Here is a 14,230-nt window from a genome sequence, read left to right as displayed (position 1 = left end):
TTTTTGCCCTTGCAAGATGATCCTTTAATGATTGTAGAAATCTCACATGGCAAGCTCTGCTTCCTTTCACTGCACTGAATGTGTCCATATTATTGTCTCCTTCAGTTCCTCTTTCTGCCTCAAATGCCAAACAGTTTCCGCCAGAGGGCAGCAGTGCTGCCAGCCTGTGGTTTGTCTGATGATAACACGCCACATCAGGTCACATGACTTCATCTCCTTCAGTTCTTTACCACATCTGCTTGGTACCAGCCTTTTGACATGTCCAGCCTAGACTGTTAAGAGCATTGTGTCAACACACATGCCAAGCCATCTCAATTTCCTTCTGTTTTTAAACATAGAACAGTATTGCACAGGAACAGGCCCTTCAGCCCACAATTTCTGTGCTGAACACGATACCAAATTAAACTAAATCCCTTCTGCCTGTACACGATTCATTTCCCTGCATGTTCATATGCCTATCTAAATGCCACTATCGTATCTGCTTCCACCACTCCCCCGGCAGCCCGTTTCAGGCATTGGCCACTCTCTGCGAAAAAAAAAAATTGCCCCACACATCATCTTTAAAATTTCACCTTTTCACCTTAAATGCATGTTCTCTAGTACTTGACATTTTTACCCTGAGAAAAAATTCTATCTACCCGATTGATCCCTCTCATAATTTTATAAATTTTTATCAGGTCTCCTCTCAGCTTCCGACACTCCAGCGTAAACAACCCAAGTTTGTCCAGCACATACACTCTGATCCAGGCAGCATCTGGGTAAACCTCTTCTTGTACCCTTTCCAAAGCTTCCTCATCCTTCCTGCAATGGGGCAACCAGAATTATACACAGGTAGCAGGTTTTGTGTACATTCTCTGATACCACACTTGCTGTGAGATATTGCTCAGCTGAGGATCTTCCACAGTCCCTTGTTTGGAAACTTGTGAGCTGTTCTACTGGTGAGCTTCCAGCACTTTGAGCCATTTAACAACACACTGAGGACTTGCATTGTTCTCCTTCCCACTCGCTTATTATATTACAAACTGTGTTATCTAGATAACCTTAACCAAAGTCACATCCCTTAGCACCTGTTCCCCAGACGCTGTGTGTGTTTTCTTTCATACCTGGCCCCAAGGCAGAGATTGAAGTGATTCCCAGGAAATAAATGCTGGAACTCCATTTTATCTCACAGGGCAATGGTTTAATGATTATGGTATGGATATAATCTTCCTTAGGTATAGTTTACATAATAATGCAGGATGGGGCCGATGTGTGGCATGACCATGCATGATAAACTTATGGTTTAGAAGAGAGAGAGAGAGTAGAGGGAAGGAAATCTCAGGAAGTGACCTTGCATCATCCTTCTTGGCCTGACGCTGACTTGGGCTTTTGTTAGAGTTCTGGTGACTGCAACTTTGACCTAGAATCATTCAGCACGGAAACAGGCCCTTCAGCCCATCGAGTCCACACTGACCATCTAGCACCCATTTGTGCAAATCAAGCTCTTGACCTGAAGCGTTGGCTGTCTATTTCCCTCCACAGATGTTGCCTGACCTGCTGAGTTCCTCCAGCCGTTTGTTTTTTGCTCCAGATTCCAGTACTTGCGTCTCCAGCACCCATTTGTACTGATCTTACATTATTCCCATTTCATTTTTCCTTGACGCTGAGAAGTACTAGCCTTCAGATATTCTGCTGTAAAAGCTCCATAATGTGGGTATGTGAGAATGAAATATAGTGACACCAAGTCTCTCTCCATCCAGACAAATGTAGGAATAGACACTAATAAGTCCAAGCATACATGTGGGCTGATGTATCACCATCAGCTTCTATAATGAAGACTGACATTTGTGCTCAAGCAGCACCAGACTCAACAGGCAACCGTTCACTCCTGGTTTTAAGGCTCAGTGAAAGGTGAGCTTCTGTGGACCAGTTACATGTGAACCACAAGTGCCTTTCCATTTCTTCTTTGAATGTCCTGATTTCCCTGAAAGGCAGTGATTTCCAGATTATACCCACTCTTTGCATAAAGTTAAAATTGGTACTCCCTGATCCCTGAATCATCCACTGATGGGAACAGCTTCCCTCTACTTACCTTATCTGAACCCATCATAATCTTGCACACCTCCATCAAATCCCCCTCCACCACCTCGTCTCCAGTGAGAACAACGCCGGCTTTTCTCATCTAACCTTGCATCTGAAATCCCTTATTCATGGAACCATTCTAGTAAATCATTTCTGTGCCCTCTGGGAAGTTCACAGATTCATGGGCAGGCATTTAAATTTGGTAATTTTTTGAGGGGCAATTTAAATAGATGTATTATATATACACGCATCCTTAAAGTGCAAAACCATTATCGGAGGGTTTGGACACTTTGCTAACCCTCCCCCTGAACACACCATATATCTGTCAAAATGAAAAAAAACTACTGTAAAATTAAATTATTTTCTTTTGTTAGCTGAATATAGTTTATTTGGGGTAGTTACATTAATTGCATTTATTTACTTTGGATAAAAGATCATGGTTCTATGAAGTTAGTTAAATGAACATAAAGAAAGGATTTGCCTTTTTCTTATTCTGAATGTGCATTTGAACTTGTGTGTACTATATCCAGTGATAGAGTGAACAGCTGCTTTAAGTCTCAGTTCAATTGTCAGCATTACTGTGCTGAGCTTTTCCAGAATGTACCATATCTGAGGGGATAGCACATTGATGACAGGCACATGTGGCAAGTGTATTACTCCTCACTGCAGAGTGGCCATGGTTCTTGCAGTTTATTTTCTGTTTAAAAATAGAATATAAATCACGAAGTCAAAAGTCTGCCTTTATCGCTGACCCTATTTAACCTGGAATGTGTAATAGTCTGTCTTCAGTTTGCCACTGGACTGGTTCACACAGTAAATCTGGCAGAGTGTTATGCTTGCCTCGCATGATCTTCCTTCCAACAGGACAAGGGAGCTGCTCGTGGGTCAAGTGGAATTATGGAAAAGAAATACTTCAGGGATCACCGCCTTGGACATTTATCCAGCTTTGTGTCAGAATACGAAGAGTTCAGATCCATTGTTTGTTGAAGTGTTAATGGCAGAATTACGATGCCTTGCACAAATGCGTCAGACAGGACAGGCCCTGCCCATGCAGTTTACATTGACAATTTGCCAGCTGATCACCCCCAGCTTCTCATGAATCTGTGCCAGGATAATAACTGAAGAATGGGATCTTCATCTGAGCTTACTTGAGGGCAGACATCATTCAAAGCTGGTAACAATCCGGTCAACAAGCAGATTTCACCTCCGAGGCTGCTGCTTTAGGGGTGTGATTTATTTTCCAGTTGTTTGAAGAGCTGGACCATGATTAGATTTGTGCTGTATCCAGTCTCCACTGATGGTTGTGGACTACCAGATTATTATACACATTTGATTAAAGCCACACAGGTTTAAAAATCTAATAAGAGTTTGATCAAGAGAGTGGCCCTAAAGGTGATGTGTGAGGGGGGATGTGTTATAAAAACTGGACAATCAGAATTTTCAGAAGACCAGCCATCCTCTTTAGCCCCTTTTAAAAATCTTTAACTCTATTTCCCATTACATACTTGCCCTGAAACCATGAGGAACTGAGTGATGACAATTTCAACCCAGTTGACTGAACAGGCAGTGATGTTCACCACCCAAGCTCCTGGGGATCTTTAAGATATTCCTGCATCATCTTGATGATGTCACTCGGATTCAGTGTCTGTATTATGCAGCCTGCGGGACAATGAATTTGCAAATATTATTCTCAGTTGGAAGGCGTGCTCTGATGTCTGATAAAATCCAGTTTGGTGCTGTATGCTGCATGCCTTTAGTTGGATGTCGGCTTTCTGACATCAGGCTTTCTATTGTGCCAACCCATTGCCTTTCATATGCAGCGTGCCTTGTCGCTGAGTCCTCTGGAGAACCTGGGGTAGGCCTAGATCTCCATCCTTGCTGCCTGGTTCACCTCTACGTTTCCCTCTGAATTAGTTTGTGTCAGTATCGGAGTCTGTGGCTGCACTGGTTAAACTGTGAATTCGCCATTACTGTCACGTGCTCTTCCTGCGCTGCCTGGCCAGGTCGCAGTTCTTGGGCTTCATCCATTAATGGACCCACCCACTGCTTGGGGTAGTTTGAGGTTTCCATCACAGAATGAGCTGCAAGTGACAGGGCCCAAGTACTGCAGGACTGCAGGGGAGATCGGACTGCTGCTGCTGCTGGATCTGTGGGTTGCATTTTAGCACAGGGTGTCTGGGTACTCCAGCAATGTGTTTTCCAGGAAAGCGGTGATGGTTCTATAAAGCAGGAACTGTAACCTCTGGGGGCAGAGGCCTTTCACCTTGGCTCCACTACCACCCTCACAGCAGTATGTGGATGCAGCCAGCGTTCGCATGGGCTGTGCAGCAGAGCCATACGACGTGCTGCCAAGGAACAGCCCTCGTTGCTTGGTAGCCACACCTTTAGTTTGTTATGATGACTCATTGTCAGTTAGCACAGCAGCCTGCAGGAGAATGAAAGCATCGTGACTGCAGCCAGGGCACCTCCGCTGAGGTGATGGAGTCTGAAGCTGGGCCTTCTCACCCCAGAGCTATGCAGGAGCACTGGGACAGGGAATGCACAAGGGTGATTAGTTGGATGTTGCATGTCGTTATTTACAAATCTTAATTGGAATGTTCACTTTCTAGCAGCATTTCACATTTTTTTGCATTTGCATCTTAACAGACATTGTGATGGGCTGTGAAAGGGAGAGTAAAACATGGCGTTGTTGGGGAGTGAAGGGTGGTCAGTTGCACTTGGATGAGTTCTTTATGGATTGGAAGAGACTGTACAGGTTGCCTTCCTCTGCCTCCTCTTGCTTGTCTTACGCCTACTCTCCAGCTTCTTGTAATATTGTGTTACAGTGTGGTTCTCATTTGTATGCCACCCACACTTCCTTGGGTTGCACTCCGGAGCCGGTGTGTGTATCATCAGTGAGTGGCCTTTGCCATCCAGTAACCACCTCATCAGCTGCTCTAATTACTCATTTGCGGATGGCACAGTGAACTGCAGGGGAATGAAGACAGCGTGACAGCAGCCAGGACCCTCAAATTGACCTGCATGTTCAGTGCCAGAACTTGCACCCCATCCTGTTGTTGAGAGAGTGGAATCTGTTTTGCTTCCAAAACTGGGGGAAGTCAACACAATGCACCCACAACCTGACGAGCATGCAGTGAATGGCACTGGGCACCGTGGGAAATGCCACAATCCTTGCACAGCTTTCTGTCTGCTGGTCTTGGACCAGCTCTCTTTGAATGGAGGGTCTTTGTGACTTCCCTTGTGCAGTAGTGAACAGCAAGCTCCCAGATGTTGGTAGCATCTCCCACTTGGGCCTGGAAGGAGCCAGGTACACGAAATTCATTGGAGACGCAAGAGACTGCAGGTGCTGGAATTAGGAGCAACAAACAATCTGCTGGAGGAACTCAGCGGATTGAGAAGTATCTGTGGGAGGAAAAGAAATGTTGACGTTTCAGGTTGAAACCCTGCATCAGATGCTGCTCCACCCACTGAATTCCTCTGGCAGATTCATTAGTAGGCATGGTGAAAATGGACTGTGGATGCAGTAGTTGGCAGGTTTCAGTGAAAAATGAAGTACAGTTGCCTAGCACATGGTACCTTGCTACAATTCAAGTAGAAAAGCTGCTTGTGTGCACACTGGGCAGATATGGCCTCTGATGAAAACCCTCTAACCCTCGATTCCCCCTTCCTTCTCCCTCTCTCCCTCCCTCCCTCCCTCCCTCCCTCCCTCCCACCTTCGTCCCTCCCTCCTCCACCCCCTCTCCCTACTCATTCTCCCTCCCAGCATTCCCTCTGCTCTGTTCCACAGTCATTCTGTGGTGAAGATGAAAGCCCATCGATGCGCGCATGTCTGCGAGCGAGTGCCTTGTGCAGAAGCCTGCAGACAGCAAAGTCCTTCAGCATCAGCCAAGTTCCTCCTTGTGGATTTATAGAACTCAGGCCAACTCTGGCATGTGGCAAAGTCTTGCAGAGTAGCCGTTACAACAAAAAATAATTTTCCAGCGACTACCCTACAAATGCTCAATAACGTTGTGGCATCATGTTGGTGGGGTTTGGGGTGTCCTTCCTGCAACTTCAAGTGTGTCAGTCGTACAAAGTTAATGTAGGATGTGAGCTGGAAAGCCAAGCTCCAAGCTGAGAAGACTGGCATCATATCAGAGTCGCATGCCAATTGCTACTTGGAAGTGGTAGAGACAGGTACAATTAAGATAAGATTTTAAGATATCTTTATTAGTCACGTGTACATTGAAATATACAGTGAAATGCATCCTTTTGTGTAGAGTGTTCTGGGGGCAGCCCGCAAGTGCCCCCAGAACTGTACATGGATGGCAAAGGTTTAGAGGGAAATGGGCCAAATGCAGGCAAATGAGACCAGCTCAGTTCGACAACTCAGTTGGTGTGGACGAGTTGGGCCGAAGGGCCTGTTCCTGTGCTCTATGGCAATCACTTTACCTTGTTGCCTGCAAGTAGGGGCTCATTGCACACCCACCAATGCACTCACTGCTTTGAAGCCTGGTGCCTCACGGCATCAGCGTGTGCACATGCTGTGAATTCTGCTTTGCACCTTGAAGGGTTTCTGTAGTGTTCAAATGCCTGGAGCTCCTCCTTTTCCCTCTACATCTTCCACCTCCCACTGCATTTATCAATGTAACAAGCGTGATAAATGAAGAAGAGCAAGTAGTTATGTGTGCCCTTTCCATTGGGACGTTGCAATTCACTGGACAATTGTTTGGTTGTTTTTCTGCTTAAAAAAAATAGATGTACCTTCAAAAGAAAAGAAAAATTGCCCAGTTTAGCTTCAGAAGCTGGCATTGAGAACAGATACAGCAAAAAAAGGAAAAAGAAATGATTTCAAAAATAGCAGTTTATTGCCTAGACCTCAGAAACCTATTTTTCGGTAACGTCTATTTATAAGAAGTAATCAGTCAGTTGGACGAAACTTCAATTTGCAACAGAATTTGGAAAAAACCTGATATTCATTCCTTCAGTGGCCTATTTCTCAAATTGTAAGCATGTTTATATATTCAAAATCAAAGCACTGCTGATGTCGGCACTCGGGAGCTTGGTGCGACAGCAGGAAGATGGTTTAAAAATAGAACTGCCAACAAAACTGATCAATATTAACAACGTGCACAGGAGATTGTTTCCTTATAACAACGTGAAAGTACTGCAAAATGTGAAAATACTGCAGGCTCCCCAACACCTTCACAATATTCCTTCAAATGGGTAACAAAGGAAGAAGTTTAAAACGTTGCCAGGAATATCAAGATACTTTGAGTCTATAGCTCAGGACATTATATGTGCTTTCGTCACAAGGGTCTATATCAGTGCTGATGTAATTGCTCTGGATAATGGGTATCGATTTCACACTATTCAGGAAATAGTCTTTATGGACTGGGTCGTTTCTGTTTTTATTGTGTTGGTCCAGGAGCTAAGAGTCATTGCACAATGACTAAAAGCGATTATTATTTTTACTTGCTGAACTATCAATTAAGCCTTGGTGACCAAAACTGGTGATTAGTCAATCAAATGTTCAAACTTTGACAAATAGCATATTTTATCATCTGACTTATTGCAGGGTCACAGTCTTGATTATATAATTTAATATGATCCTTGATGTCGCCGAGAAAGAGCCTAAGCATGGGTATAAAAGATAGATACCTGTGGAAGTCCTTTCCCTAATGACACAATGAGCCAGAAATTTGGGTAGCTGTCCTTGATGTGAGCAAGAGGTACAGGGTACATACTGATGTTCACCCATAGGTCTTAGAGTAATAGAGCTTGCAAGTTGCCATATCCTGGCAGTGAAGAATGGAGAGATTCTGGTGAGCAATTGACAGTGTAGCATCCTTGGGTGAAGCAGGTAGTGGATGTAGGGCGGGATGAAATAATCAATTATTCACTGCTGACAATGCATGGCTGTTAGTCAACCAAGGCTTCAGGCCCTGACAACCACCTGGCTCACTGCACACAACTCGGGGGGGAGTTGTGCTAGTTGGGTTCTGAAGGGAACTACTGGTGTTTAACTGTTCTCAGGCAAGTAAGTTCCCTCTTGGGCAGAGTTGCTGTAAGTGAAGAATGAGTTGAGTGATTCTCATTCCACTCAAGTTTATATAGGTTCCAACATCAAAACGTGACTCTCCTGGGATTCCCCAGCATTACACTGGGGAATGCGCACCTTCCTCTCCATGCCAGTCGGCCTGTCATAGGATTGGAATCCCTGTTCATCTGAATGGGGAATCCTGACCTGGAGGTTAAGAGGAAATTTTTATTTATTTTTCTACTTTTGTTTTAATGCTTTTAATTATTTCTTAATGTTTAACATATTAATTAATTTTATTTATCTTTATTTTCTAAAAATGATTTTGTTCTCGTTATTTATAGAATTGTTAATAGTTTTTGAATGTCTAGCAGCTTTGACAAGATAAAATGATTCGGATGAAAAAGTAGGTGGGCTGATTAGTAAATTTGCAGATGACACAAAAATTGGTGGAGTTGGAGATAGTGAGGAAGGTTGTCAAAGGATACAGTAGGATATCGACCAGCTGGAAATGCGGGCAGAGAAGTGGCAAATGGAGTTTAATCTAGATAAGTGTGAGGTGATGCATTTTGGGAGATCAAATACAAGTGGAATTATACAGTAAATGACAGGACACTTAGAAGCATTGATGTACAGAGGGAACTTGGGGCTCAAGTCCATAGCTCCCTGAAAGTGGCAACACAAGTGGATAGGGTGGTAACAAAGGGGTATGGCATGCTTGCCTTCATCAGTCAGAGCATTGAGTATAAGTGTTGGCAAGTCATGTTGTATAAAACTTTGGTTGGGCCATATTTGGAGTATTGTGTGCAGTTCTGGTCACCGCAATACAGGAAGGATGTGGAAGCTTTGGAGATGGTACAGATGATGTTCACCAGGATCTTGCTTGGATTGGAGTGTATTAGCTATAAGGAGAGGTTGAACAAACTTGGATTATTTTCTCAAGAGTGTTGGAAGTTGAGGGGTGACCTGATAGAAGTATATCAAATTATGAGAGGTATAGATAGGGTAGGTGGTCAGTCCTTATCACAGGGTGGAAATGTCAAATACTAGAGGGTATCAGCTTAGGGTGAGAGTGGGCAAGTTTAAAGGAGATGTGTGAGACGTTTCTTTCCACAGTGTAGTAGGTGCCTGGAATGTGCTGCTGGGGAGGCAGAAGAAGCAGATGCAAAAACAAAGTTTAAGAGGGATCTAGACAGACACATGAACTGTCAGGGAATGGAGGGATATAGACTACGTGCAGGCAACTGGGGTTAGTTTGGATTGGCAACATGCTCATGTTGATGTGATGGGCTGAAGGCCCTGTTCCTGTCCTATGTTCTGTTACAAGAGGCGAGGCTCAGCCTGTACCTTTGCCTCCTGTTGAGGGCTGTTCAGGACATTCTGGAGGCAGGTTCTCCACAGTCGGCTGCCTGAGGTCTGGTCACCACTGACACCTTGCTGCCCATTTCCCAGAGCCAGCTCATGTGGCTCAGGTTAGTCCGGGCATTGGGCTGAATCTAGTTTGGTTCATCTCATCAGTTGTGGTTTTATGCACCTGTTTAATGAAATGTGAGCAGTATATCACCATTCTATTTTTTGTTTTACTGATTCAAAGGACTTAACTGTCCAGTCCAATCTTTTTCATTTAGATACACACTGATAAGTGATGCTTTTTATAAACAAATGTGAGCTCCACTCCATTATGTTGCAAATGCCCAGTATAACTGTGCATTTCTCTTCTACCACTGCCAGTGTCGTTTCAGTGCTGTGCCTTCAAGCACAGAGAGCAATGAATGCTTTTTGAAACACACCAAAGATGTTTAAGGATTAACTAATAAATCAGCCGGGACCTTGTGCCAGCAGCTGCTTTGAAGATTACCACCCACACTCAGTGGTTCTTCTTTGAGCATGATGTTGCATTTCTGCAATGTTTTTTCACTGTCTTTTATTAGGCAAATTTCAAAATATTAAGAGGTAATAAATTTAAAAAATAATGCTGGGAGAAGGCAGTTTACAGATGGTGTTTTATTCTCATCTAACTAAGGTAATACGCCTGTGGATAAACTTGGAATAAGCATTATCTATTCCTTAAATGAAACAAAAAATATGATTGTGGGACTGATGGCAGAGATGTGATGACTCTTGGGGAAACGTGCTTTGAATAGCTTTTTTTAAGCAGCACATCTGAGATCAAAAGGACGGTATAATCTTTCTTTCTATTTGTCTTTATGAACTTCAATTTCTCTTTTCCTGTCTAGCTTAAATCCCTACAGCTATGATGAAGGTTGTCTGAGCAGCAATGAGGATCACATTCCACTGGCTGCGCTGCCCCTGCTCGCAATCTCTTCACCGCAGTATCAGGATGCAGTTGCAACAGTGATTAACCGAACGAACCAGATTTATAATGAGTTTCTGAAGTCAGAAGATGGGATTGGATTCAATGGCCAGGTTAGTCTTGGATCCTGAAAGCAGGTGAGAAACGCAGAACGCCAAGGGACAATTGTTCAAACCACAATAACTATTAAGGTGCAATTAATAGTTCCGGCTTACAATGTCCCTGTTGGTATCAAGTTGAGCAAATAAAACCTAGACCCCTCTTTTGGTTGAAGTAGAATGAAAAGGCCATACCATGTCACTGATTATATATTTGGGTCTTGCACATTCCCTTTACCTTTAAGTGACCAGAATTATTTCTCCCCAGTGTAATTAACCATTGTGAGAGGTGGGTAACTGCGGCTGCAGAATTTTGCCAGGCAAAAGAGTGAAGCAGCTGTAGAAGGAAATAAAAGGGGTTATCGGAGTCTGCTCATCCAGCAGCCGAATGTGGTGGATGGAATTGATGTTCCCAGCATAGCCACTCGTTATCAGTTTACAGTACAATGGGAAATTCTTATAATACTTTGATAGTTTGTGTACTGGGTGGTGAACGTAAGGAATGGATTGTTCAAAAACAATGGACACAGGATTGAAGAAGAGAATTTAACAACATTTGAAGAAACTAATTGAGATCTATCATACTTGCACCCACTTGGATGCACTGAACACTTCCTTCTTTTTGATTCTATATTTTCTAATGTACGTAAACCGTGAAGTTGGAAAGTGTCAGGAGGGTTGTGGTGCAGTAATGAGTGCAATAACTTTTCACAACTGGCACACCTCGGATGTCTGCCCGTCGCAATGTGGACAAGACATTTCTGCCACATGAAGATCGACTTCTGGTCAAGTAACGTTTGCCTTGGAGCCTGCCAGCAGATGGGTGTAGTGGTAACCTTTTCCTTCCTGGTTGGTGAAAATCCTTATCAGCAGCTGAGATTGGAGAAACCTGGCCTTGTCTCCAAGGCAGCTCCCAGTTGGAAGGAGCTTGGATTTGGTTTCAATTGGCCATGGAGGGCTGCAGTTCCCACACACCATACTCAAAGAGGATAGGATGCTGATTTGTCCCTCATCTTAACATCTTCTTTATTGCCCTTCATCACCTTTTAGTGTTCTTGGCTTCCTCTTTTATCCATGAAGTATGAGTGGTTAATGATGGAAAATTAAGTTATTTTTCCTTCCAGTTGACACTTTATTTAGATAGGTGATGGGCATTTGCAGTTTGTAGTGTTACATTAACGTGACTGCCAATTATTTGGTCCAAAGATAAAAGCAGAAGATGCTGGAAACACTCAACAGGTCCGGTAGCGTCAGTAGAAAGGAAAACTGAGCTAAAGTTTCAGGCCAAAAACCCTCCGTCAGAATTGGTAAAATGAGGAGAAAAGTGATCCACAATGGATGATGCCACAATTCTTTCCACATGTCACAGCACCATATAAGGACAGATGGTTGCAGGTTACTGACTGGTGTTTTAGGTAATTAACTGCTACACATACTCTCCGAATTGAGCCTGAATTACCCCAGGTGAGGTAAGACTAACACAGCTGAGAACCATTCAACCCGGAGCACTTTTAAAATTTATTAAAACTATGTAAACACTAATATAATATAAAACACTAAAATAACTTTGGATATTACAAGAATTTGAGAAGAATAATTGTGATATGCAATACTAGAACACAACATACATTGATAGCCTCAATGCTATACAGGAGATTCTGCGGACGTGAAAGAGACTCCTGGATGGTACAGTAGCATGCAAAAGTTTGGGCACCCCTGGTGAAAATTTCTGTTGCTGTGAATAGCTAAACGAGTAAAAGATGATCTGATTTCCAAAAGGCATCAAGTTAAAGATGACACATTCCTTTAATATTTTAAGCAAGATTACTTTTTTATTTCCATCTTTTACAGTTTCAAAATAACAAAAAAGGAAAAGGGCCCGAAGCAAAAGTTTGGGCACCCTGCATGGTCAGTACTTAGTAACACCCCCTTTGGCAAGTACCACAGCTTGTAAACACTTTCTGCAGCCAGCTAAGAGTCTTTCAGTTCTTGTTTGGGGGATTTTCGCCCATTCTTCCTTACAAAAGGCTTCTAGTTCTGTGAGATTCTTGGGCCGTCTTGCATGCACTTCTCTTTTGAGGTCCATCCACAGGTTTTCAATGATATTTAGATCGGGGGACTGTGAGGGCCATGGCAAAACTTTCAGCTTGTGCCTCTTGAGGTAGTCCATTGTGGATTTTGAGGTGCGTTTAGGATCGTTATCCTGTTGTAGAAGCCATCCTCTTTTCACCTTCAGCTTTTTTTTTACAGACGGTGTGATGTTTGCTTCCAGAATTTGCTGGTATTTAATTGAATTCATTCTTCCCTCTACCAGTGAAATGTTCCCCGTGCCACTGGCTGCAACACAAGCCCATAGCATGATTGATCCAATGTGGTGGTTAACAGTTGGAAAGGTGTTCTTTTCATGAAATTCTGCACCCTTTTTTCTCCAAACTTTCCTGCATCCTCACCACAAAATTCAGTGTCAGAAGTTTGCAAAGGAACATCTAAACAATCCTGATGCATTTTGGAAACAAGTCCTGTGGACTGATGAAGTTAAAATAGAACTTTTTGGCTGCAATGAGCAAAGGTATGTTTGGAGAATAAAGGGTGCAGAATTTCATGAAAAGAACACCTCTCCAACTGTTAAGCACGGGGGTGGATCGATCATACTTTGGGCTTGAGTTGCAGCCAGTGGCACGGGGAACATTTCACTGGTAGAAGGAAGAATGAATACAATTAAATACCAGCAAATTCTGGAAGCAAACATCACACCGTCTGTAAAAAAAAAGCTGAAGGTGAAAAGAGGATGGCTTCTACAACAGGATAACGATCCTAAACGCACCTCAAAATCCACAATGGACTACCTCAAGAGGCACAAGCTGAAAGTTTTGCCATGGCCCTCACAGTCCCCTGACCTAAACATCATCCAAAATCTGTGGATGGACCTCAAAAGAGCAGTGCATGCATGATGGCCTGAGAATCTCACAGAACTAGAAGCCTTTTGCAAGGAAGAATGGGTGAAAATCCCCCAAACAAGAATTGAAAGACTCTTAGCTGGCTACAGAAAGTGTTTACAAGCTGTGATACTTGCCAAAGGGGGTGTTACTAAGTACTGACCATGCAGGGTGCCCAAACTTTTGCTTCGGGCCCTTTTCCTTTTTTGTTATTTTGAAACTGTAAAAGATGGAAATTAAAAAAGTAATCTTGCTTAAAATATTAAAGGAATGTGTCATCTTTAACTTGATGCCTTTTGGAAATCAGATCATCTTTTACTCGTTTAGCTATTCACAGCAACAGAAATTTTCACCAGGGGTGCCCAAACTTTTGCATACCACTGTACGTTGCCTCCGTGGTGCCAGGGTCAGGGACGTCTCGGATCGGGTCCACAACATTCTGAAGGGGGAGGGTGAACAGCCAGAGGTCGTGGTACATATTGGTACCAATGACATAGGCAGGAAAAGAGATGAGGTTCTGAAGAGGGAATATAAGGATTTAGGTAGGAAGCTGAAAAGCAAGACCTCAAGGGTAGTAATCTCTGGATTGCTGCCTCCGCCACATGCCATTGAGAGTAAGAACAGGATGATTTGGCAGATGAATGCGTGGCTGAGAAATTGGTGTAGGGGGCAAGGTTTCAGACTTGTTGATCATTGGAATTTCTTCTGGGGAAGGTACAACATGTACAAAAGGAACAGGTTACACCTGAACTGGAAGGTTTGCTAGAACTGTTAGGGAGGGTTTAAACTAGTTTGGCAGGGG

At 43.4% G+C, this 14,230-nt stretch overlaps 1 protein-coding gene across 9 annotated transcripts in view; it reads left to right on the top strand.

Moving 5' to 3' along the window:
- The window catches only part of pitpnm3 (PITPNM family member 3), a 422,801-nt gene that overhangs the window by 315,187 nt on the left and 93,384 nt on the right, over positions 1–14,230 (top strand). For all 9 annotated transcript variants that reach the window (XM_052035330.1, XM_052035325.1, XM_052035327.1 and 6 more), the window contains one exon: positions 10,318–10,507. In XM_052035330.1, the coding sequence (XP_051891290.1) occupies positions 10,318–10,507 (190 nt within the window). The remainder of the gene's footprint in view (positions 1–10,317; positions 10,508–14,230) is intronic.

The sequence above is a fragment of the Pristis pectinata genome, chromosome 21, assembly GCF_009764475.1.
Source record: "Pristis pectinata isolate sPriPec2 chromosome 21, sPriPec2.1.pri, whole genome shotgun sequence".
Classification (NCBI taxonomy): Eukaryota; Metazoa; Chordata; class Chondrichthyes; order Rhinopristiformes; family Pristidae; genus Pristis; species Pristis pectinata.
This window is presented reverse-complemented; position numbering and strand designations above follow the sequence as displayed.